Source organism: Microcaecilia unicolor, chromosome 13 (assembly GCF_901765095.1).
Source record: "Microcaecilia unicolor chromosome 13, aMicUni1.1, whole genome shotgun sequence".
NCBI classification, from domain to species: Eukaryota; Metazoa; Chordata; class Amphibia; order Gymnophiona; family Siphonopidae; genus Microcaecilia; species Microcaecilia unicolor.
Window position 1 is genome coordinate 70,178,301 of NC_044043.1, and position 27,243 is coordinate 70,205,543.

Sequence of the window (27,243 nt, forward strand, 5' to 3'; positions counted from 1 at the left end):
TTCCTTGGCTTGGTAGTGGTTTAGTCCCAGGGAGCTGGTTTTTTTCTACGTTTTGCAGTGTGGCGGATTATTTGGATGGGAGGAATGAATGAGACTCCACCGCACTTGCGTGAGGTCAGTGATGAGAGGATAAGAGTGCCATTGCAAGGGGTGGTGGGCAAGGAGGTCTGCAGAGGGTGCCAAGCTGAGGAAAGGGATTGGACCACCGCATGTCTTTCTGAGCCCGTCTGTGGGCACAGAACCTCGAAGGGGAGTGCCAAAGCAACCTTTGCCCAGGGTGTCTTTTTTGGCCAGCTACTGCCCTGCTCAGCTGCAGTGTATGATGTCAGCGATGGAAGGAATGAGGGAGACTTCGTAGCAGGGTGTGAGGTTGATGGGAGGGACCATTGACATTTCACTGCAACGTGTGAGATTAGTGGTACCAAGGATGAGTCTCTACTGCCTCTGTGATGGAGGAAAGGGGAATCTCCACTATAGTAGGTGATGTGTCGGGTGGGGGGTGCAAGGCTTTCAATTTTCCTGCAAATTTGCTGATTAGATACTCAGAAAACACTATCACGAAGTGCAGGTAGGCGAGCTTTAGCTGGGCTTCATTTCATTTGTGCACAAAAAAGTTGTACTATAGGGAAAGGGAACTCAAGGCACCAGGCATCTAAAAAAGTTGTACCGGTAGGTCTTAAATTTCAGCTCCATTTAAGTCATAGCTTCAAAGTCCACAACTTTGCAGGAATCTGTGAATCAGTCCTGCCAGAGACAAGAAAGAAGGTCTCGCTCCTCAAAAGTGATGTTGCCTTTCCTTCTACTAGGCTCGTTTAAGTGTGAATTTCCACGTCAAGTCCCGTATCCACCCAAAGCCCGCTTCAGGGCAATGTCCTGATTAGGTAGAATAAAGTCCATATTGCAAACCATATCTTAATGAGAGATCACAGTCATTACAGAACATGGGTGTATATCCCATTGGGGTAGAGGGGAAATGGATATTATTTCTGCCATAATGCATTTATTTGCATGAGACAATAAATATCCCTGGCTCAAGTGAGGAGAAAAGACCCACCGCCCGGCCATTCACGGGTAGGTTCTATAGCCAGCCTCAAGATTTCTTGCCACACATAACAAAAATAAGCAGAACTAGAAAGGTAGCAAGGTCTGGCAAGAACTAAAGAGGAAAGGAGAGGCTGATGGAACTTTTGCTCAGCTTCTCCATTTCAATATTCTTATGTCATTCCTCGCTCTGTACACTAGTATCCCCCAAAAAGATCCCACACAACAAAACCAGTTCTCATGCAACCACATTATAGTAATCATAAATTCAATTACTGAAGATATTGCTTTGGTAGACACCTTCGGAGTAGGAAAGAACCTCAGTATTTGGAGTGCTTCTTTTTAATTTTGGGGCCCATTTACGAAGCAGTGGTAAACCCACCGCGGGCTTACCGTGTGCCAATCTGGGACTACTGCCAGGCTACCAGCAGTAGTTTCCACCCCTAGAGCATTGGCGTAACTACAGGGGGCCATGGGGCCCTGGTTTAGCTGGTGGGAGTTTCATTAAATCGAGCACGCACAGTGACTAAAAACAGAACAGGGCGCCAGGCAATGTGAGACCAGCATGGAACAAACGCTTTAGCTGACAGAGGTTGGGGACCCCCGCCAGCCATGGTACCTTCGCAGTGGTGGTGGGGAGCAGTAGGGCAGTGGCAGGGAGACAGTAGCGGCTGCAGGGGGGCAGAAGTGGTGGCAGGAGGGCAGCAGTGGGGAGGTGGGCCAAAATGTGCACCTCCATCTTGGGCTCTGGCCCTCCCTCCTTTCGAGGTCTGGCTATACCCCTGCCCTAGAGTGTGCCATTTCCAGCACTTCAAGGGTATGATCTATTGTTGTAGCACTGGAACTTAACTGGTGGTAATTGATTACTGCCGGGTTAGCGCGGGAGCCCTTACCGCCATCTCAATGGGTGGCAGTAAGAGCTCCCCTCAAAATGTCTGCACAGTGTTTCACTTACCACATGGTCATTTCTTTTCCTTACAAAATGACAGCCTTTTACCCACTGCGGTAAAATGAGGCCTCAGCACGGGTCACAAACATGCATCGATGCTAGCACAGGCCCCCTTTTATTTCAGCTTAGTAAAAGGGCTCCTTAATGAGGCAGACCATCCTCATTCAATCATTAGCTAAGAAAAAACTCTCCTCGGTTTATCGTTAGTGAGCATTACTGAGCAATACTTTTACTCAAATTGTACAATTAAAAAACAAACTTCACAAAACTGCAGAAATTCTTTTCAAACAGCAAAATTCATTAAATTAGCTTAAATTAGCTGCCAGTCAAAGGGTTCAGACAAGGCCAGCGTTTCGCTGCATTCCAAGCTGCTGCATCAGGAATTGTTGTAACTCAAGCAGCACACGTTGACACACAGGCTCCCAGTCTTTGTCTGTAGTTTCTGCTTTTTTTTATATGCATGTATTCATCGCTTTTTCACTACCCCAGCAGTATCCATCCCTGTTGCCTTCAAGTCAGGGCAGCATTGTAGAAACCTACCCTGTAGGTAGGTGGTCAGACCTACTGCTCAGCTTTCTCATTTCTTACCAATCCTCCAGCAGTTACACAACCAAGACCAGGTCCTGATAAGCACAGCATTGTAATATTCTCTAAAACAATCAAATGGCTGGGTATACACTAATAAAACTTGGCCTACAATCGATCTATATAAAAAGACCATGCAATAAATATGTACTATGATAGATATTCTTCGCAAACTTCACATAATAAAGGTACTTCAAAACGTTATATGCACAAATAAAGACGATAAATGCCAAGAACATTATGTTCAAAAACCAGTTTGCATGCAAGATTTTGCAAAGGTGATTTACACTGAGTTTCAAGTGCCTATTCAATGTGTCTTTGCGTGGAGAGGTGGCTGCAGAGTGTCCGCCCGACATAATCCAAGATCTTCAACTTGGTCAGTGACCATTGGCAGTGCATGCGCTTCAAGGTCAACTGATTGCAGGGCAGCTTTTGAAACTGCTGGTGGTATTGATTTTGGCGAATACGTTTCTACAGTCCACTAAGTGATCACTGCTTTCCAGGAAACATTTTAAGAAATGTTTTCACTCCATAACTAACATTTCATTTGTTTCAAAAATATTATTATGTGCATATATTTGAAGGAAATGTAAACTGCTAATGACATGATAACTACATCATGATTTGCAAAGAATATTCATCACCCTACATATTTTTTGCATGGTCATCGTATAGCTCTATCATAGGCCTACTTGTGAGCCAAGTTTTAATTATTGTATACTTAGAGCTAGATCCTATATATGGCACCTAAAAACCCAAGTAAATGGTATTCTATAAGCCACATCTAAAATTCAATGCAGTTTATAGAATTAACGCTTAAGCGGAGAGTTCACACACAAATTTAGGCACAGCTCTTTGCATCAACAAAAACATAGTGCAAATAAGTACATAAGTAATGCCATACTGGGAAAAGACCAAAGGTCCATCGAGCCCAGCATCCTGTCCCCGACAGTGGCCAATCCAGGTCAAGGGCACTTGGCAAGCTACCCAAATGTACATTTTATACATGTTATTCCCAAAATTGTGGATTTTTCCCAAGTCCATTTAGTAACGGTCTATGGACTTGTCCTTTAGGAAACCGTCCAACCCCTTTTTAAACTCTGCCAAGCTAACCGCCTTCACTACATTCTCCGGCAACGAATTCCAGAGTTTAATTCTGTGTTGGGTGAAGAAAATGTTTCTCCTATTTGTTTTAAATTTACTACACTGTAGTTTCATCGCATGCCCCCTAGTCCTAGTATTTTTGGAACGTGTGAACAGACGCTTCACATCCACCTGTTCCACTCCACTCATTATTTTATATACCTCTATCATGTCTCCCCTCAGCCGTCTTTTCTCCAAGCTGAAAAGCCCTAGCCTCCTTAGTCTTTCTTCATCGAGAAAGTGCCTAAATATGCATACACAAGTTTTGGTGAACTTTATAGAGTTAGGGGATTAACCTTTATTTGCTACAGAGAAAAATAAAAGGGTGCTGAATCTTGTACCTCTTCTAGTTCCTATATATGCATTGCCTCATTTTTATACAAGTAGGGCCGGCTCAACCATTAGGCAAAAGTAATCAATCACAGACATTCAAATATTTGAAAGGTATTAATCCGCAAATGAATCTTTTCTGGAGATGGGAAGGCGGTAGAACGAGAGGACATGAAATGAGATTGAAGGGGGGCAGACTCAGGAAAGATGTCAGGAAGTATTTTTTCACGGAGAGGGTGGTGGACGCTTGGAATGCCCTCCCGCGGGAGGTGGTGGAGATGAAAACGGTAGCGGAGTTCAAACATGCATGGGATATGCATAGAGGTATCCTGTGCAGAAGGAATGGATCCTCAGAAGCTTAGCTGAAATTGGGTGGCGGAGCAGGTGGGGGGAAGAGGGGGTGGTGGCTGGGAGGCAAGGATAGGAGAGGGCAGACTTTTACGGTCTGTACCAGAGCCGGTGATGGGAGGCGGGACTGGTGGTTGGGAGGCGGGAAATACTGCTGGGCAGACTTATATGGTCTGTGCCCTGAAAAGGACAGGTACAAATTCAATTCAAGGTAAGGTATACACATATGAGTTTGCCTTGGGCAGACTGGATGGACAATGCAGGTCTTTTTCTGCCGTCATCTACTATGTTACTATGTTACCAAGAGCAGCAGCAGTCAAAGCAAAACACTAGGTCCTGACAGCCACACAGACTCAGAGAATCACCAGCGTATACTTTATCCTGCATTTTTATAGGATGTTTATGTGATGATCATGACTGTTGAGTTTAATTCAAGATGTTGGAGGAGTGGCTGCAAGAGAGAGGGGGCCTGGAAATTGGGGGGGGGGGGGGGGGGGGGGTTAAGACTGAAGATTGGCCTAGCTCACCCATCACTTCAATCCTTATATCGAATATGGTCTCTTCATTGTCAATGACCTAATGTATGTTATAGTTCAATTATCACTCAGGAACCTTCATGTAATACCATAATGTATTCCTCTTTATCATGTATGTATGCACATGGTATATATATATATATACCATGAACTGTTCCATGTATATTATGTTCCATCTATGTTACCATATAAGTATGAACCTTAACGTAATACCATATGTTATACTGTTACCCGGAAATGGCGACCGCCATTACGGCAAATGTAAGCCAAATTGAGCCTGCAAATTGGTGGGAAAATGTGGGATACAAATGCTACAAATAAATAAATAAATAAATCACACTTGCACCAGCTTTGTATGCAAAAAAAAGAGTGGCCCAGCAGGAAGAGAACTGTCAATGTTTTGACAGGAAAGGCAAGAAGGAAGAAGCAAACCTAGTGGTTAGTGCAGTGGGCTGATTCCCACTGCACCTCCTTGTGTCTGGGCAAGTTACTTAACCCTCCATTGCCCCAGGTACAAAATCTAGATTGTGAGCACACTAGAGAGAGAAAGTACCTGCATATAATAAATGTAAAGTTTCGTCTGTATCACGGAAATGAGGCATATCAAATGCCATAACCCTTACCCCTTACTCTTTAACTTACAACAAGGCAGGAAAGGGGGAAACATTTAATTCAGAGGGAAGGCAATCGGAGTAACATGAGTCTGGGCTTGGAGAATAGAGGTAGGTCTGTAGCACAGGAGAGTGAAGGGGCAGCACCACATATATGTCGGTACAAATTAAAACCATCAACTGTACCTTAATTCCATTCCAGCACATCCTAAGAAGTAGACCAACCAGCTTATAATTGAAAAAGAAAAACGCCTATATTGTGACCCAAATCGGGAGATAGACGTTTATCTCACAAAAACGAATAAAGCGGTATAATCGAAAGCCGAATTTGGACGTTTTCAACTGCACTCCGTCGCGGATGCGGACAAAGTTGATGGGGGCGTGTCGAATGCGTGGTGAAGGCGGAACTGGGGCGTGGTTATCGGCCGATCAGAGATGGGCGCCTTTCGCCGATAATGCAAGAAAAATATGCGATTTTAGCGAGAATTTAGGGCACTTTTCCTGGACCCTGTTTTTCCATGATTAAGGCCCCAAAAAGTGCCCTAAATGACCAGATGACCACTGGAGGGAATCGGGGATGACCTCCCCTGACTTCCCCAGTGGTCACAAACCCCTCCCACCACAAAATATGCCGTTTCACAACTTTTTATTTTCACCCTCAAATGTCATACCCACCTCCCTGGCAGCAGTATGCAGGTCACTGGAGCAGTTATTAGGGGGTGCAGTGGACTTCAGGCAGGTGGACCCAGGCCCATCCCCCCTCCACCTGTTACACTTGTGCTGGTAAATGGGAGCCCTCTAAACCGCCCCACAAACCCACTGTACCCACATGTAGGTGCCCCCCTTCACCCCTTAGGGCTATAGTAATGGTGTAGACTTGTGGGCGGTGGGTTTTGAGGGGGATTTGGGGGGCTCAACACCCAAGGGAAGGGTGCTATGCACCTGGGAGCTCTTTTACCTTTTTTTTTTTGTTTTTGTAAAAGTGCCCCCTAGGGTGCCCGGTTGGTGTCCTGGCATGTGAGGGGGACCAGTGCACTATGACTCCTGGCCCCTCCCACGAACAAATGCCTTGGATTTATTCGTTTTTGAGCTGGGCGCTTTCATTTTCCATTATCACTGAAAAACAAAAACGCCCAGCTCACAAATTGTCGAATAAAACATGGACGTCTATTTTTTTCGAAAATACGGTTCGGTCCGCCCCTTCACGGACCCGTTCTCGGAGATAAACGCCCATGGAGATAGACGTTTTTGTTCAATTATGCCCCTCCAAGTTTCTCATAGCTCATTTCAAGGGATAAGCAATGGCTTTCTCAAGTCTACATGGCTAATAATTTTTATGGCCTTTTGCCCCAGGAAAGTTGTCCAAACCTCTTTTGAACTCCCGCTATGTTAGTTGCCTTGCCCATGCCCTCTAGCAACAGATCCCACAAGTTAACTGTGCACTTTGTGAAAAAAATATTTTATACAATGTTTCCAATCTGCTGGCGGTTAGTTTCATGGCATGTCCTCTTGTTTTAGTGTTATTTCCAAGGTTAAACAATCGTTCCCTTTTTAGCTGTTATGCCTCATTCATGCTTTTACAAATGTCTATCATATCCCCTCTTACTTGTCTGTTTTCTAAGCTGAAGAGTACTAACCTATGTAATATTTCTTCATTGGGGAGGTTTCATTTCCTTACAATTTTGTTGCCTTCTCAAAACCTTCTTTAGTTGCACTATAGCCTTTTTGAGATGGGGCAACCAGAACTGCATCTAATACTCAAGGTATGATTGCACCATGGACCTGTACAGAAGCCTGATATTCTGTTTTGTTCTTTTTTTCCTCCAGTATAACATTATATTTTCTTTTTTTTTGGCAGCCATGGCACACTGGGTTGAAAACGTCAACGTTTTGTCCACAATTACTTCAATATCTTTTTCTTGGGTAATGACTCCTAATTCAGAACTCAGCATTTTATACCTCTAGATAGGATTATTTTCTCTCTGTGCATCACTTCCCCACATTAATTTTCATCTCTCATTTAGATGCCCAGTCTCCTAGTTTCAAGAGCTCCTTTTGTATTTCTTGTCCTCTTCTGTTTTAATAGTTTCAAATCATTTTGTAGTCTGCAAATCTAATCACCTCACTTGCTGCTCCTTTCTCCAGATCATAAGAACATTAGTGTTGCCATACTGGGACAGACCGAAAGTCCGTCAAGCCCAGTACCCTGTTTCTAACAGTGGCCAATCCAGGACCCAAGCACATGGCAAGATCCCAGAACAGTAAAACAGGTTTAATGCTGCGTATCCTAGAAAGTGGATTTTCCCAAGTCCATCTTAATAATGGCTTATGGACTTTTCTTTTAGAAAATTATTCAAACCTTTTTAAAATCCTGCTAAGCTAACGGCTTTTATCACATTCTCTGGTAATGAATTCCAGAATTTAATTACACATTGAGTGAAGAAATGTGTTAAATTTACTACTAGTAGTATTTTTGGAAATAGTAAACAAGTGATTTATCCATGCAGTATTTTATAGATCTCTATCATATCTCCCCTCAGCCAACTCTTCACCAAGTTGAAGAGTCTAGGTGCTTTAGCCTTTCCTCTTAGGGAAGTCATTTCATCCCATTATCATTTTTGTCGTGCTTCTCTGTACCTTGTCTAATCCCACTATATCTTTTTTTGAGATGCAGTGATCATTTATGAATATGCTAAACCACACAGGATCCAGTACAGATCTTTGGGCACCCCATTACTGGTACTTCCATTTGGCAATCAGATCATTGACCCTCAAACTGTATAAATGCACCCAAAGTTAGGTGTGTATTTATAGAATAGGCCAATTATTCACATAACTAATTGGCACTAAATTGGTAATAAATCCATTAATTGGCATTAAAAGCACTAATTGGTGCTGATTTGACATTGCAGATAACAGATTCAACAGGAAAGAAAGTAGGGCAGGCCAGTGGCAAATCCACAAGGAGCCAAAAGGGAGGCCCAAAACAAGAGGTCTATTGCTAAAGCACCACAACTAACAGACCCGACACAGAGCCGTGTTCCAGTGAAGGTCACCTGCCTCAGAAGTCACAGAATCTACATAGGGATAAAAAAAATGAACACATACGAGTGGCCTAGTGGTTAGGGTGGTGGACTTTGGTCCTGAGGAACTGAGTTCAATTCCCGGCACAGGCAGCTCTTTGTGACTCTGGGCAAGTCACTTAACCCTCCATTGCCTGCCACATTGAGCCTGCCATGAGTGGGAAAGCACAGGGTACAAACGTAATAAAAACATCCAATAAATAAATTATAGCATACTTGCAGCCCTCTTCTATCAATTTTGCACCTAACTTCTCTCATGCACAAATGCAAAGGGCACATTAACTTGGAAGGGGCATGGGCATTCTATTTTCATGTGCACGTTATAGAATAGTTGAAGTTCTACACCCAACTACCACATTTAGGCACCCACCATTTATGCCAGCCATGGACACGGCTTGTGGTCACACCAAAAGTCTGGTGTAACTGTGGACTTAACGCTGATTTTCTATAATTCTGCCGTTACAGAATACTAACTTAGCCCCTAGTTTTTTTGGTGTCTAACTTTTAGTGACCTTAGTGCTATCCTCTGTTTCCTGTCTTTTAGCAACTTTCCAATCCACAATAGGGCCTTGTTGCTACCCCATGAATCATGGATGGTGAAACACCATTTTGGTTGGAGGGGCCAAACAAACCAGTCTCTGGCCCTTCCCCAAGTTTTCTAATTGCTGATGCTATGTTGGGCAGAATATGATCAGTGGTTCACCCCTTTCAACTGCACCTTTGCCATGAATTTTTAAAATGCTGATATATTGTGCCTTAAAATCCAAAAAAACATATTAACTGGCTCACCTTTATCCATGTTTGCTTACACCTTAAAAAAAATCTAATAAATTGGCAGGGCAAGAATTTTTTGCTAAGCCCGTTGCCTCATTCTTATTAAGTTGTCTATCCATGTAGTCAATAATTTTGTTCTTTACAAGCTTCTATCATTTTACCCAGCACCATGATATTCATTGGTCAACAGTTTCTCAGACTACAACTAGAGCCCTTTCAAAAATTGGCCACCCTTCATTCTCAGGGTTCATAACTATTTTAAATAATACAGCTGTATAATGTGCCAAAAACATATTTCTGTAGCATTTTCAGATTTTATATATATTTTATATATATATACACGACGGAAGGTCAATGTTGATGTGCAAGTGATAGTCTGATCACTGCCTCTCATCTTACCAACCTGCTCTTGTTTTACTAGTCTTGGACAGAATTATGCACAGTGTCAGCAATAGTGAAATGTAATACTTTATGTGGTGTTTGAAGTCCTTAGTTTTCCTGTCACCCCACTTGCTCAGCTACAAGAAGCTGGATAAGGACAGGGTCTATACAATGGGAAGGGGGGGGGGGGGAAGAGGAGGCAGCAAACAAAAAATTATTGGAGAAGCGCTATCTTGGCTCCCTGCTGAGGGCTCAGTTAAGGAAAAAAAAAAAAAGGAAAAGGTCACAGCATATAATGTTAAAAGTATGAGTATGGCTCACAGCATAAGATGCATCATGGCTGAAAATTATTCTCTTTCAGCTGCATTAGCTTTGGAAACCAACTCGACACATTCTAAAACAATATATAAGTCCGGTCCAAAAATATTCCACCACAGAACTGTCAGGATCTTACTCCCTCTTCATTCCTCATAAAAATGTTTGGGTTGAAATCACACTTACTGGTAATAGCTGTGTTTTAACCTCTCTGTATACATTATACCGTGGACTGGGTCTCATGCATTAAGTTACTTCAAAGTAGACAAATGATTCATGCAAAGGTTTCAGCTTCCATAGCCCACAGATCAGACAAGATCATTCCATCAGCACTGACACGCCCCCTGCAACAAATGCTCTGTTTTTTTGCTGCAGGAGCAGTTTATTTCCATAAAACTCCAAAGTGAGTGAAACAAGAGGATTAACCTACTGTAATTACTAACAAAACAAAAAATGGGTACACAGTGGCACAACAGACGAAGAACCAAGAAAGCCTGGGTTCAGATTCCACTTCTCCCACTGTAAATTGTGACCTTAGGGGTCAAGCCACTTTACCGTCCACTGCCCCAAGTACCAACTTGGATAATAAACCTTCAGGAGTCATAATCAAGCTACTTTACTTGAACTGTAACTCAGATTTGCAAAGTTACATAATTACATAAAAGGAAATAAACAATTAAATCCAAAATCCCAATCAAGAAAAAAAGTTTGAAACTATTACAGGAAACTCTGTGCTCTTTACGCGTTGCCAGCTGGCTGAATAGCCATCACTTTAGGTTCAGGGCGAGAACATGGAGTATTTTGAGAGAACTTGCTGTGCCCTATAAGCATTCATTTTGCAACTAACTCCTTTTTAAAGCCCCCAGTCTATGCCATACAGACTCACAGCCAGCATCAGAAGATACAGTTTACAAGGTCATTTTCAACATTTCTACTCTTTCATCTCAATTTGCCATTCCTCAGTTGTTTAATACTTTGGTATAACAAAGGGAGAGTGAAGACAAACAGAGAAAATTACTATTCAGTCAGTGGAGTCCCAGCACAAAGGGCCTGTGAGTGCTAGAACACTGGAAGAAACCAGAGGGACTTCAGAGAAAATTGCTCTGGCAAAGACTTTTCTTGGGGTGGCACTGCAATGAAATTCTGGTTTACCTGTGAACCTTCCTTCTGCTGCTCCGCCCAATGTTTACTGATTTAGCAGAAGATGAACTGATGGAGGGGACTAGGCCACCACATACAGGTCACTAATTTTTATCTAGCAAAATACATCATTGCTGTTTTTAAGCAAATGCCCACTGTATCATGGCATATTTTAAGTTAGTATACGGTCACGGAAGAGCAGATTCACAGCCATGTAGCAGTGTGATGATGTTTTTATACCACCAACCTTTTCTACTTTTAAAATTAAATTAGCAAGTTAAGGTGTATGGATTAAATTCAAATTGATAGTACGTACTAGATATAATTCATGGTACCTTGGCTTAGGTCCTTGCAAAGGCTATCACTTTTCTTTAAGACACAGAATAAGTGGAGGAGTGGCCTAGTGGTTAGGGTGGTGGACTTTGGTCCTGAGGAACTGAGTTTGATTCCCACTTCAGGCACAGGCAGCTCCTTATGACTCTGGGCAAGTCACTTAACCCTCCATTGCCCCATGTAAGCCGCATTGAGCCTGCCATGAGTGGGAAAGTGCGGGGTACAAATGTAACAACAAAAAAAAAAAGTAGCCATTGCCCTAGCAAAGCAAACATATGGTGGCAGTGCACCTTCAGCTCAGCAAAGGAAATGCTACTACTTATGGCTAATTATGGAGCAATATACATTTTAAAACAGAGCTTTAAAATAATAGAATTTCTCTGATATTTTATGCATTTACATTTTAGATGTATCTCCTTGAATTAGGACTAAATAGTAGAAGGCAGTCTAATTCATTTTTTTTCTCACATTAGATAAAGTAAGCAGGCAGCTGCTCTTTGCAACCTGCAGCACTGTTATAATCAATTCTCTACATGGTCACAACTCATGACTTACTGCTTTTCAACAGTTCAGGCCTAATTTGAATCCAAATGGACATGACCAAAAATCCCAAACTGAAGATTTTGATGGCTGTACTTTTCTTTTTCAAAAGTAAAGACCTTGTGGAATTCAGTAAAAAGAAAAAAAAAACAGACTTAAAAGGAGGAATAGCCAAACATACACAATAAAAGGGGGGAGGGGGGAACTTACTAATTTATAGTTACCACAGGTTCATGTCACAGGGTCCACCCACCAGATAACATATGCCCTAAATGTGCTTCTTTTCAAGACTACATACATGCACGAAGTCAAAGCAGGGCTCACCAGCACTGTTACAGGCTGGAGTTGCTAGATCTGTTTAACTAAATGTCAAACGAACACTGGAACTTCAGTAAGGAATAAAGCTAGTAGGCTTAACAGGTGAGGAAAAAGACCTGTTATTATGACAGAAAATGCTGAACTTGGATAAAAACCTATTACACAGAAATACAAAATAAATCTGATTTAGTAACACATTCTCAAAGATTTTTCCAAAATAAAGATTAACCCTAACATAATGGGAGAATGACAGTTCTTCGGAAACCAATTCACCACAAGTTTACCAAATAGATGAAAATGACATTGGGCAGATTTCAACTAACTGTGAGAAAAAGCAAAAGTTAGAGAAAATTGTTAGATTACGTAATGATGTAGACATAGATGGGCTTGAAAGTGTCATGGAGAGACAACAGACCCTAATAAAAAAAAATTCTGGCTCTCTATGTAAAGAACTAAAATTTCACAGACCAGTGAAATTGATACAAGCTATCACACAGGTATTCCAGATTGACACTTGTGGCATAAAATACTGACCCAACTTAACTAAATAGAGAGGATTTCAAGTATTTGGTGCCATTGTGGAGATAATAGCCTTATATATTTTTTTCTTTTTTTTTAAATTTCATATCCAATGTTCAAGCTTCAGGAATCATGAGGTATTCACATCAACATGTGCTGGCTATATGTTTTACTACAAAAGCCAGTAAATTATCAATAAACTATAAAATGTGGATGGATAGACCACTTTTACTACTGATATTCTATGTTTTACTCCACTGCATACACAGACTTTTAGACCTGCTTCTCTTAGGAAACTACAAATTAAGTCAGTACCTGAGCATGATAAAACCAGGATTAGCTGAGCATATTTGTGGTGGTTGGGTGGGGGAGGGCAGAGAATGGCAGCCACTGAAGACTAGAAAGAAACAAGTGGAAAAACAACTTCAAGAGATCAATCCAACAAATACTATTTCGGATTGAATTTGTTGGTACGTGACAACATTTTTAAGAGACTACATTTTATGAGCTCCTTTGTCTGTCAGCATACCCTTCGAGTAACTACTGATTGACCCCTGATGAAGGTTTTTTTAAAAACCGAAACACGGACCGTGTTGGGTCCTTAATAAAGTTTCTTTGGAGCATCTTACCCCTTGTCTTGGATTGATCTCTTGAAGTTGTTTTTCCACTTGTTTCTTTCTTGACATCGGATTTTTGTGGAAATTTTGGACCTTCTCTGTTTTAGCCACTGAAGACTTACATTTTCAATAACCCCTAGACCAAAGGTTCACTAACACCTCCTCTGCATAAGGCTTTTTTTTAAATGATTGAAATATATTTTTAGCCCAGTGCAGTAGAAGGGATCTGCCTACCACAGATGACCACACCCTGAGAAACGTGACACACCCAGAATATACTTCTGCTGTAAGAATAACATTATATATGTTTAGAGATTATCATCATTTGGCACTAAAACTGTGCTTGCAAAAACAAAAAGAACAATGGGACCAGAAAGCAAAAATTAATTTAATGCATCTAGCTAGAGAACAACAAAGGTTTGAGGTGGCTTTATTCATGGTTCTACATTTTATTTCCATAGGTTTTAAGCTTTTGTATTATAAGTACTGCCAATTCCATGAGGATAATCACAGTGAGTGAGAAAGGCAATGTTGTTTTTTTTTATTTTGGGGGAGATGGGGTGTGAAAATTAAAGATTGTGAAAGGCACAAGACCTCTGTTCTGTAACAACATAACAGAATCTATGTAATCTCTAGAGCGGTACAAGCTAGAACTCCTGGAATGTAGTCTCACTGCAGATTCTGCTCCTTAAATTCGGCAGAGCCACTCAATCTAACCCTTTCTTCTCAGCTGTTCAATTCACTTGTGACTTCTTACAAAAGAATCTCATGGGAACAGAAGATTCCCCCCCCCCCCCCCCCCCCCCCCAGATCGCACTACAGGCTTACGGTTTTGAAAACAGAACCTTTCCCCTCATTACTCTTCTCAAATACTGTACAAAACACAAGAACCATCATCCATGAGATGTCAGAGGGTATAACATGTACTGCAAATACTACAGCCAAATCTGAGTCTCAGACATGGACTGTTCAGCCACCCACCGAAGGAGACAGGGGATTTACTATTTTTCCACTTGTTTGGGCCTCTCTTGTCCCAAAAATCACATTATGCTTGTTGAAATAAAATCCAAAGATTCTGACAAACTCCAGAGGCTTCAGGTTGGAAAAACAGATCATTATTCTTGCCCTTCTATTTACACTGGAACAGTTTTGCTTTGGGGTTTTGTTTTTTTTTCTCATTACAATAAGCTGTACAACAGTGACACACCGTGGTCAGAAAACAGAACAGCAACTGTGCACCCATCACTTCTCAAAAACTCTCCACAACCTTTTCCAGCCAAGAAAAAAATAATTTATTATTCTAGTGTGGACTACGGACTTTATTTAAGAGAAATTTAAAAAAAAATATCAGAGCCACTGTGTACTGGCATCAACTACCACCAGAACATTCAAGGTTGGCAGTACTCCTAATAATCCACTGAAATAATAGGCAACTTCTCAACAAGCTCAAATGGTGTGACTCTGCCACCTTTTTGATTAAGAGCTCAGGACACTGGTCCTTCATAACAGGCTGCCCTGGAGCATGCAGTTTCTCAGCTGAACCAGTGGCACACAAGCAAAGACATGTAAGTTTGGCCCACACTTTATTACTGTCTTCAGCAGTGCTCCGAGGTTCTATAGACGAAGAGACAGTGGAAATTCAGCTCCGGCTCACCTTTTTGCTGATGAAGGCTTTTGTGAAGAGCACTACCCTCAGTTAAAGAATCAAGGAACCACAGAACAAGACAGTACTTCGGGCAGAGATCTCACTTTAGTCGGAACTAAAGAACCCCAGAAAACACAATGCTGGCGTGTTAATAAGGAATGGCAAGTGTGGATATGAGCAGCAACACCAGGTCCATGTGCCTGAAAGAAGTGGCTGCTCACAAGATGCCCTGATCAATAGGTATCGCACATTTGCTCAGTTCCTGCAGCTGACAGAGTCTATACACATCAATATATCTTCCTAAATAAAACTTATGCAAAACATTTGGAGAATGATTTTTCAAGTTTCATATTTTAAAAAACTTCCTGATCTTTTTTGTAAAAGTTTATTTACTTAAAACATTAAGTGCTCCTCTCCTCCTCCCCCTTCAGAAGGAAAGCTTAATTGCCTTGAATAAGGGATTCTACATTAAACTTCGCATGTAATGCTCACAGCTATTGCAGACAGTTGCTGGTACTAGAAAAGGCCATTTATTTTCTCCTTATCAAAACCTAAACCATTTGCCTTCTCTCCCACACTTAATATTTTCCCTTAAAAATACATCCATGTGCCAGACAGTAAGCACAAACTGTTCAAAATGCTGTAGCAAATAGTCCTGGTTCGTGCTCCGGTTTCTGTTTCTTGCAACTAATGCTAGTTTTGGTCTCTCATTTTTGCTGGGACTTTTGCCTGTAGTTGCTCCTCATTCTTGTGCTATGCTTCTCAGCACATACTTGACAGTGTAAGCAAAGGCTGCAAATCCTACTATGACAAACAAGTTCGCTAGAGCACCTCCTAAGAGTCCATGGTTGCGATTGGCCTGCTGGAGGCCAGCGTGATTGACTGCTGCTAGTGGTACATGCCCATTGAGCAGTGCCACACCATTCTGGACATGGTGGGCCTCTGTATCAGGCACCACATCTGGGAGAGGAAGAGTCTGAGGTCTGTTGTTGAGTTCTTCTTGTGCTCTTTGCTTTTGTTTGATCTCCTGTTGTAGGTGGGGGAAAAAATAACATCTTTATTGAATAATCAATGCAAAAATTATCTAGATTTTGCCTCCTCCAGCTACAACACAAAATATAGTAATCGAGGTGAGGTTCAACAGCCCATATTAACAGAAGCTATCTTTACAGTATAAAAGTCCTCATGTACTATAGGCTAAGGCTACTTAATTCTTCTGCAGGGCAAATTAATAGGTAGAATACTTACCAGTGAAAAAATACCAAACAAACAAAAACAATTGCTGACAAAATCAGTTATACTTCATGACAGGTAGTTGAGATCTTTGGAAGTGTGGACAGTATAACAGGGCAGAATGGATGGGCAGATGGGTCTTTCTGCCAAAGCAAGCATAATCAGTTGGGAAGGATCCCATTAAAGAGGGAATGAGATCAGTCCTAGGGCAGATATCAGTAGAAGAATAAAAGGGAGAAGCCTGGGTATACAATCCCTTGGACTCAGTTAAAGCTTCGATACTGATAAGTTCAATCAATCAATCTGGCATCTGATTTTTCAAGGCTGAAAATGATGGTCTATTTTCCACTGTCTGGAGCGATACAAAGATATTCACAGAAAGAAACAACTTACCTCCACTACTTCTGGAAAGAGCTCACTGAAAACTTTGTCTTTCAAATTGAAGGCTAAGCTTTGTGCTGCCAGCTGCCTCTTCTATTCAGGAAAAATGAGAAGGATGATATCATTCCAACAAAAGTAAATCATCAAAATGATAAAATACAAATCAAAAATTCACATACTTTTCTAAAAAGCACTAAGTTTTGTCAAATACTATGATTAAACTTCCCATACAGACAAATCCCATATAATACTGTGGCACTACTTCTGGTCCAGGTATAACTTTCATACTGTAGGTCTTCTGGAAGCAAATTATGGGCAGTAGCACAATGAAGCACATAGCAACTGTAAGTGATGCATGTGGGAAAGAGGAACCCGAATTATAGCTACATCATGCAAGGTTCCACGTTAGGAATCACGGACCAAGAAAGGGATCTAGGTGTCGTCATTGATGATACGTTGAAATCTTCTGCTCAGTGTGCTGCTGTGGCTAAGAAAGCAAATAGAACATTAGGTATTATTAGGAAAGGAATGGAAAACAAAAATGAGGCTGTTATAATGCCTTTGTATTGCTCCACGGTGCGACCGCACCTTGAATATTGTGTTCAATTCTGGTCCCCGTATCTCAAAAAAAGATATAGAATTAGAAAAGGTGCAGAGAAGGGCGACGAAAATGATAAATGGGATGGGACGACTTCCCTATGAGGAAAGGTTAAAGCGGCTAGGGCTCTTCAGCTTGGAGAAAAGGTGGCTGAGGGGAGATATGATAGAGGTCTATAAAAAAAAAAAAAAAAGAGTGGAGTTGAATGGGTAGAAGTAAAGCATCTGTTTACGCTTTCCAAAAATACTAGGACAAGGGGGCATGCGATAAAGCTACAAAGTAGTAAATTTAAAACGAGTCAGAAAATATTTCTTCACTCAACATGTAATTAAACTCTGGAATTCATTGCCAGAGAATGTGGTAAAGGCGGTGAGCTTAGCAGAGTTTAAAAAAGGTTTGGACGGCTTCCTAAAGAAAAATATCTATAGACCATTATTAAATGGACTTGGGGAGAATCCACTATTTCTGGGATTAGCAGTATAGAATGTTTTGTACTTTTTTGGGATCTTGGCAGGTATTTGTGACCTGGATTGGCCACTGTTGGAAACAGGATGCTGGGCTTGATGGACCTTTGGTCTTTCCCAGTATGGCAATACTTAGGTACTTATGTAAGATTAGGAGGAGAGAAATTGATCCTTTAAGAAACAAGAGGTTCAGATTCATGTACATGATATGAATCAAAAATACATTTTGATCAGGGTTCTACTGTCAACTAGAGCAGTGATTTTCAACCCAGCCCTCTGAGACCACCTGGCCAGTCAGGTTTTCAGGATATCCACAATGAATATGCATGAGATGTATTAACACACACTTCCTCCATTGCATGCAAATCTCTCTCATGCATATTCATTGTGGATATCCTGAAAACCCAACTGGCCAGGTGGTCCTTGAGGACTGGCCTGAATAATTTTGATATACTGCTAAATACATCAGTGTCTAAGTGGTTTACATAATTAAAATACATTATACAAAGTTTCAATAATACATTCATAAATAAGAACACATTCCTAAAAAAAAAAAAAAAAAAAATTTTCCAGATTATCAATCTGACCAAGATTCAATAAAAATGATACTCCTCTTATAATCCTTCATTTATAATATTGCTGAAACAATAAGGTCTTCAAGATTTTATGAAAAGCATGATAAGACAACATTTCCTGAAGAGCACCCATCCAAGAATTCCATAAAAATGGACCAATATAAGAGAAGGTGTGCTTTCTGGTAGAAGACAACTTTATAACGTCAAGAACAGGCAATTGAAGCAGTCCTTTTTGAGATAAATGTAATGCCCTCAACAGTAAATACCTAGATATTGTTTAAGAAAGATACACTGGGCAATTCAGATACAAAATACAATACGCTTTGACAACCAATGCAATTCATATAAAATAGGAACAACATGCTCAGTTTTTTTGGTTCCAGCAATAAGCCACTCAGCTGTATTTTGAACAAGTTGTAATCTCTGTAAACTTGCTTTACTGCAGTCAATCAACAATGAATTGCAGTAATCTAACCTACTAGTAATAAAAGCATACTGTATACTAATTTTAACAGGTATCTTTAGTCATCTGTATGGTCCTCACAATGCGGAGTTCCCCAAGGATCACCTCTATCCCCGATCCTCTTCAATCTTATGATGATCCCTCTGGCTAAATCCCTATCCAAAGCTGGTCTAAATCCCTTCATCTATGCAGATGATGTCACCATATTCATCCCTTTCCAATCCAACCTTGCAGAAATATCTGAAAAAATAACCACTGGCATGAACATCTTAGCCTCCTGGGCCAATGCCTTCAAAATGAAATTTAATAAAGAAAAAACTCAATGCTTAATCCTCTCATCAAGACACTCCACTACTCCAAACCACCCTGATCACCTCTGATGTTACAATCCCAACATCTGACAATCTAAAAATTCTAGGAGTAACGTTAGACAACCACCTAACGTTAGAAACTCGTGCAAAAGCCATGACAAAAAAAGATGTTCAACATGATGTGGGTACTGAAAAGAATAAAACCATTCCTCCCCCAAAAAACTTTCCGCAATCTGGTACAATCCACAGTACTCATCACCCACACTGACTACTGCAACAGCATCTTCATTGGTTGTAAAGCCCAAATCCTGAAAAAACTCCAAACCGTCCAAAACACGGCAGCCAGACTCATTTTTGGGAAATTACGATTTGAAAGTGCAACATCACTCTGTGAAAAACTCCACTGGCTCCCTATCAAAGAACGAATAAACTTCAAAGTCCACACATTGATCCACAAGATCCTCCATGGAGAATCTCCAAATTACAGAACCAACCTAATCGACCTTCCAGCCAGGAACGGGTCCAAATTTTCTCGAACATATCTCAATCTTCACCTTCCCAATTGCAAAGGTCTCAAATACAAAACCTGCTACGCATCCAACTTCTCCGTTATAGGCAGCCAACTCTGGAACTCCATACCAAGATACATCCGCGCAACCAACGAACATCTACCCTTCCGAAAGCTGCTGAAAATATACCTCTTCGAATAAGCCTATCCAAACGACCCAACTTAATTTACGAACCTAATCTACACCTCTAACATTAACCATACCTCAATTCTTCCCCCCACATCTCTTCCTCTTATCCTTCTCTATACAATTGTGTTATCTCTGTGATACTCTGTACCCATACATTATGTTATCTCTGTGATACTCTGTACCCATACATTGTGTTAACTTTGTGAGACTTTGTACCCATACATTGTAAGCCGCACTGAACCTGCTATCAAGCGGGAAAGAGCGGGGTATAAATGCTACAAATAAATAAATAAATAAAATGGACTTCAATTGTCTCAACATCTGCAAATAATAGAAGCATGATTTCACAACTTGGCTAATTTGCGATTTAAAGGACAAAGCATTATCACATCAGACACCCAAAGTAACTATTTCTTGATAAAGAAGTAAAGGCTTTCCACAAAATTTCTGGTAAAACCTTCAAAGCATTATTTCTGTGTGAATGCCACATTACAGCAGACTTGTCAACATTCAAAATTAAGTCATTTGAGACCATCCAATCTGCTAGAGTCTGGATGAGATTCATTGTCCCATACGAATGCCATCATGTACAACAGAAGATGAAATGCAGTACACATGCTGCATAAAATCCTAGTGCCATGCAAGCCTGCAGTGAAGCAAAGTCAGTATATTAGTATCCAATCTGACTTCCATCAGTGGTTCCCAAACCGTCATTTCAGGATATCCACAATCATTATTTATGATAGAGATCTGCATGCATTGCCTTCCACTGCATGCAAATCTCTCATGAATATGCTTTGTGGATATCCTGAAAACCTGACCGGCCAGTGAGTCCCCAGGACAGGTTTGGGAACTACTAGCTTACATGACGACAGCCCACACAGCAGCAAAGGAAAGGAAGCATGGCAAGGTATAGCAAAGAAGGATCATCAGCAATTTAGCTCTGACAGGCCACTGATGCCAATTATCAGATATACAATAATAAAAGGGGGGTGGGGTGGAGAAGTCTGCCCCCCCCCCCCAATACAATAATGGCAAAAGATACATTTACTGCAAATGTTACAAATAATTCCATTTCAGCAAGAACAGTCAATGCCCGGGGCCCAGAGCAATGTCTCCATGACAGGAATGGAGCCCATCCCTATGCCCGGATATGCTGATGATCTCTCTCACTAAAAACGGAAAATTAGGTTCTTACCATGATAATTTTCTTTCCTTTAGTCATAGCAGATGAAGCCATTACGTATGGGTTATGTCCATCAACCAGCAGGGGAGATAGAGAGTACTCAAACTTTCACAGTGCCCTCTTTGCCAGCTAGCTCCACTGCCTCTTCAGTATTTGAAGCTTCCAAAGCAGTATGGCAAACCGCAATGGGAATCACAAGAGCTTTCCTCACAGCGAACGATGGCCCATCACAAGGGCATGAACTCAAAGGAGGGAATGCACATCCTCCTGGAGGGAATAAACTCATCCTCCTTATTGTAGAAGTGAAGGGGAACACACGCACCTCCTGGAGGGAATCAACACATCCTCCAAAAAACATACTGGAGGGAATGAACTCATCCTCCTAAAGTTAAACTGAACATGAATCCTGAAGATTGTTTTCCAACTTTCTCCCAAGGAAGGAACTTCAGGAAATTAGAACAGAACCTGAAAAAACCCAATTTACAGCATACTGACAATCCAACAGGGAGGGCTCATGGCTTCATCTGCTATGACTAAAGGAAAGAAAATTATCATGGTAAGAACCTAATTTTCCCTTCCTTGTCATCAAGCAGATGAAGCCATTACGTATGGGATGTAACAAAGCAATCCCTAGATAGGGTGGGAACAAGCCACACCACGCGCTAGCACTTGTGCTCCAAAACGCGCATCCCTCCTGGCAGCCACATCCAGCCTGTAATGTCTGGCAAAGGAGAGCTTAGAAGCCCATGTTGCTGCACTGCATATCTCATGAAGAGAGAGTGCTCCAGTTTCAGCCCAAGAGGAAGAAATCGCTCTAGTAGAATGCGCCTTAAAGGCTACAGGCGGGCAATAGTGGCCTTAGACGCTGGAGACCCTCTGCGAGAACCTGATAGTAAAACAAACAGATGATCAGAAGTCCTGAAAGAGTTAGTAACTCGCAGATACTGCAGCAGAGTCCTGCGCACATCCAAAAGGTGCAGCTGCCCAAAAGATTCTGGAAACTCTTCCTCTGAAAAAGAGGGCAAGAAAATAGGCTGGTTTAGGTGAAACGCTGAAACCACCTTAGGCATAAAGGAAGGCACGGTCCGAACCGTGACTCCTGACTCTGAAAATTGCAGAAATGGGTCTCTACAGGACAGCGCCTGGAGCTCTGACACCCGTCTCGCCGAGGTAATGGCCACCAGAAAAACGGCCTTCAGTGTCAAATCCTTCTCCGATACTCGCCGAAGCGGCTCAAAAGGAGATGCCTGCAGGGCTTTCAAAACTAGCCCCAGGTTCCAAGCTGGACAGGGTGCTCGCACGGGAGGTCGGAGCCGAAGCACCCCTCTAAGAAACCGTGCCACATCTGGGTGAGCAGCCAAAGACACGCCTCCCACCTTACCACGAAGGGAGGCCAACGCTGCCACTTGCACCCGCAGGGAATTATAGGCCAAGCCTTTTTGTACACCTTCCTGCAAAAAGTCCAGAATCGGCGAGACAGGAGCCCGCATTGGTGCAATGGCTCTGGAAGCACACCAAGACTCAAACAGGCACCAAATCCTAGCATAAGCTATGGAAGTGGACCGCTTGCGGGCTTGCAGGAGAGTGGTAATCACTTTATTGGAATAACCTTTATCCCTCAATTGCGCCCTCTCAATAGCCATGCCGTAAGACCAAAGCGGCAGGCGTCCTCCATGGCTACCGGACCCTGAGTCAACAGGTTTGGTACCAGAGGTAACGGCAGAGGAGCCTCCAGGAGCATCTGTCGGAGGTCTGCATACCAAGGTCTCCTTGGCCAATCCGGGGCGATGAGGACCACTTCTCCTGGGTGCAGCCGAATCCGCAAGAGCAGGCGCCCTATCAAGGGCCATGGGGGAAACACATAAAGAAGACCCGGAGGCCAGGGTTGAGCCAAGGCATCCAACCCCGCCGAGCGAGGATCTCTCCGTCTGCTGAAGAAGCACGGGACTTTGGCATTGGAACTTGTCGCCATGAGATCCATCACGGGCTTGCCCCATTTGGCACAGATCTGCAGGAATACTTCGTCTGCCAGATTCCATTCTGCTGGATCGATCTGATGCCTGCTCAGATAATCGGCCTGCACATTGCTCTGACCTGCAATATGAACTGCCAACAGACACTGAAGATGCAGCTCGGCCCAGTGGCAAATCAGTTCGGCCTGCGCGGCTAGTGCTCTGCACCTTGTTCCGCCTTGTCGATTTATATAGGCCACTGTTGTCGTGTTGTCCGACATCACTCTGACAGCCAATCCTTCCAGGGTCACTTGAAAAGCCAGAAGCGCCTGAAACACCGCTTTCAACTCTAGGCGGTTGATGGACCACTCCGACTCCTCGGGTGTCCACAGACCCTGGGCATGCTTCCCCTTGCAATGTGCGCCCCAGCCCTTCAGGCTGGCATCCGTTACCACCAGGCACCAAATGGGGAGAGTCAGCGGCATTCCTCGCCGCAGCATGCTGTCCGAGAGCCACCACTCCATGCTGAGTCGGGCCGCAGGGAGCCAAGTGAGTCTGCATTGGTAATCCTGAGAAATTGGAGACCACCTCTGGAGTAGGGAATACTGTAGCGGTCTCAGGTGCGCTCTCGCCCAGGGTACCACTTCCATCGTGGCTGTCATCGATGATCCCAGCAGCTGGACAATGTCCCAAGCTCGCGGGCGGGGCATCCTCAGGAGCAGACGGACCTGATTCTGAAGCTTGCACCGCCTTAGCTCGGGTAGGAACACATAACCCGAGACTGTGTCGAACCTGGCCCCCAAAAATTCTAGAGATTGTGAAGGGGTCAGGTGACTTTTGGCCATATTGACGACCCAGCCTAGAGATTGCAGTACTGAGACCACTCTGGCTGTAGCTTGTAAGCTCTCTGTTGCAGAGTCTGCTCTGATGAGCCAGTCGTCTAGGTACGGGTGAACCCTGTTACCTTCTCGTCTGAGAAAAGCAGCTACTACCACCATTACCTTCGAAAAGGTTCGGGGAGCTGTGCCGAGGCCAAAAGGCAAGGCCCTGAACTGGAAATGTTTTCCCAACACCGCAAACCTCAGAAACTTCTGGTGCGGGGGCCAAATCGGTATGTGCAAGTAAGCTTCTTTCAGGTCTAGAGACATGAGAAACTCTCCTGGCTGAACCGCCGCAATGACGGAGCGCAGGGATTCCATGTGGAAATGCCGCTCTCTCAGGGACTTGTTCACTTCTTTTAAGTCCAGAATAGGACGAAAGGACCCACCTTTTCGCGGCACCACAAAGTAGATGGAGTATCGGCCGCAGCCTTGCTCGGCGGGAGGCACCGGGGTCACCGCCCCTAACTGAATCAGACCTTGTAAAGTCTCCTCCACCGCCGCCCGTTTGACGGCAGAACCGCATCGGGACTCCACAAACACGTCTCTTACTGGGGCGTTGAATTCTATTCTGTATCCATCTACGATCAGGTCCAAAACCCACTGATCTGAGTAAATCTTGGCCCACTCCTCGGCAAAGAGGGAAAGTCGTCCTCCGATGACAGGCATCGAGGAGAGGGCCGGCGCACCATCATTGAGAGGGTCGCCCCTGAACTCCTGGCCTTGAGCCACCAGCTGCGGAACGCTTTTCCGAGCGAAAGGAGTTCCTCTGCTGACAACGGGCACGTGAAGTGAACCCAGCCGAACGCCCCGGGCGGTACCTTCTAGCTTCACGGAAGCGAGGTCTGTACGAGGAGTGGACCGCCTGGCCCTTAGAGGAAGGCCTCTGCCTATTTTCGGGCAAGCGCTGGGGTTTTGGATCACCCAAGCCTTTCACAATTTTCTCCAACTCCTCACCAAATAGGAGAAGTCCTTGAAAAGGCAACTTCACCAACTTTTGCTTACAGGCCATGTCCGCTGCCCAGTGTCGTAGCCACAGACGACGGCGAGCCGCCACTGCTACTGCCATTTGTTTAGCCGAAGCTCTGACAAGGTCATAAAGGGCATCAGCCAGAAAGGACAAGGCCACCTCCATCCGCGGAGCCACATCCAAGAAGGGCTCCGCTCCATCTCCGGGCTGTGCCACTGCCTGTTGCAGCCAAGCTAGGCAGGCTCTAGCAGCATAACAGCTGCATGCAGACGCCCGAACAGTGAGACCTGCAATAATATCAAAGGACCATTTCAATGCTGTTTCCAGCCTACGGTCTTGAACATCCTTCAGGGCAACACCTCCTTCAACAGGGAGGGTAGTTCTCTTTGTCACCGCAGTGACTAGGGCATCCACTGTAGGCATTTGAAAACGAGCCATATGCCCCTCACGCAGAGGGTATAACTGCCCCATAGCCCTGGAAACTCTCAAAGGTCCCTCGGGGTCAGCCCACTGAGCCGACACAAGCTCTAGGATGGAGTCATGCAAAGGGAAGACCCGAGCAGCTTTCTTGGTACTAGCCATCCTGGGATTACCCGAGGAGGCCATGCCACTGTCAGGATCTTCAATCGAGAGGGCCTGCAGGGTATCTGAAATAAGCGCTGGCAGCTCATCACGGTGGAAAATCCTCACTGCGGAGGGATCATCCAGATCCTGTGGTAAATCCGCACCTGACTCCGGTTCCTCAGACCAAGAACGTCTGTCAGAGTTCTCCGAATCCTCACACCCCGACCACGGGGGGGGGGGGGGGGGGGGGGGGGGGAAGAAGGTGCACCACAATCTGAAAGGGAATTAACCCTTCTGCGCTTATCTTTGGGCCAATCATCCGGGAAAACCTCACTGGGCAGTCCCAGGCCAGAATCCATCGGGGGGTCCATCAAAGGGGCCTCAGGTGACCCTTGAGGGAGGGCTCTTTTCATCATGTATGCTTTATGCAGCAAAAGCACAAAATACGGGGAGAAAATCTCACCCTGGGCACTCAAATCCTGTCCGGTGCTAGCCACTCCTGAAATAACCTCATCTCGAGGTGCCCCACCCGGCTCAGGTCTCTCCATGTCCACGGAGACCGCGCCATGCGGCGTAAGCAAAATGGCGCCCACTGCCAGTCAGAACGGGAAGAAACATCGCTCGCCATGCTCGGGCCAGCTCCTACGCCTGTACAGCACAATTTACAGAGCCCTGCTGCTGATTTGCGCTTGCCACACGTGGAACAGCGCTTTACATTGTCTGCAGCCATCGCCGAAAAACGGCGGTAAAATCCAAAATGGTGGTTTCACGCCAAAATCGCCCCGATCGCGGGCCCACCCCGGAGGAGTTGGAAAACACTCTTACCTCAAAGGATCTAGCGTACAACTACGATCCTGCTGAAAATCAGGTCAAAAACCTCTGTTCCAGCGTCTCTGCGTTTAAAAACGCGACGCAACTTTTTTTTTTTTAACGCTGTGAGGAAAGCAGAGGTATTGAAGACTCCGGAGGCTCAGATGAGTGGGAAAGGCAGGGAAAGGGCGAACCTATATGCCTGCATCCACTGTTGGTGGGTAAGGACAGGGAAAGCAATGCAATATGTCCACATCCACGGAGGTATGGGTAAGGCAGGGAAAGGGCTAACCTATGTGCCTTTAAAGTGAAGCTGCTATAGCCTCCAACACCCCGGTTAACAACTGGCAAGCCAGGAACCACCTCCTGGCAGATTTTTCTGGAGCTCGAACAAGCTGCAGCCACCCTGCTAAGGGAGATAGAGAGCACTCAAACTTTCACAGTGCCCTCTTGGCCAGCTAGCTCCACTGCCTCTTCAGTATTCTCTATCTCCCCTGCTGGTTGATGGACATAACCCATACGTAATGGCTTCATCTGCTTGATGACAAGGAATGTTTGTCTCAAAGTTTGCATTGATCAGAAGTGAGCTTCTTTCTAGAGTTCATAAGGTATAATATATCTCAGCCTCTTTTTTTCCAAAATCACGTTCTTCAAATGTGACAAAACAAACCTAAAAATAAATGATCTCCAGCCTTGTGCACTATTTTAATAATTTCAGTTTTCAATGTTTCTGTTTCAGCAGTATTAACTCAAATGAAAGTACATCTTTTCTAAAACAAAGGCCTTTATTTTAGAAGCCCCATTTGTGATTTGCACATGTATAAACAAATAAAATGTCGAAAAGCCAATTTTAGAAAAGCCAATATTTATATGTAACATAGTTAACATAGTAGATGACGGCAGAAAAAGACCTGCACGGTCCATCCAGTCTGCCCAACAAGATAACTCATAT

At 43.6% G+C, this 27,243-nt stretch overlaps 1 protein-coding gene across 1 annotated transcript in view; it reads right to left on the reverse strand.

The window, feature by feature from the left end:
* Positions 1 to 13,931: 13,931 nt before the first annotated feature.
* The window catches only part of UBE2J2 (ubiquitin conjugating enzyme E2 J2), a 29,930-nt gene continuing 16,618 nt past the window's right edge, over positions 13,932 to 27,243 (reverse strand). The window contains exons 6-7 of the mRNA XM_030222566.1: positions 16,835 to 16,915; positions 13,932 to 16,235 (exon numbers count right to left, since the gene is read on the reverse strand). Coding sequence (XP_030078426.1) covers positions 15,951 to 16,235; positions 16,835 to 16,915 — 366 coding nt within the window. The 3' untranslated portion in view covers positions 13,932 to 15,950. The remainder of the gene's footprint in view (positions 16,236 to 16,834; positions 16,916 to 27,243) is intronic.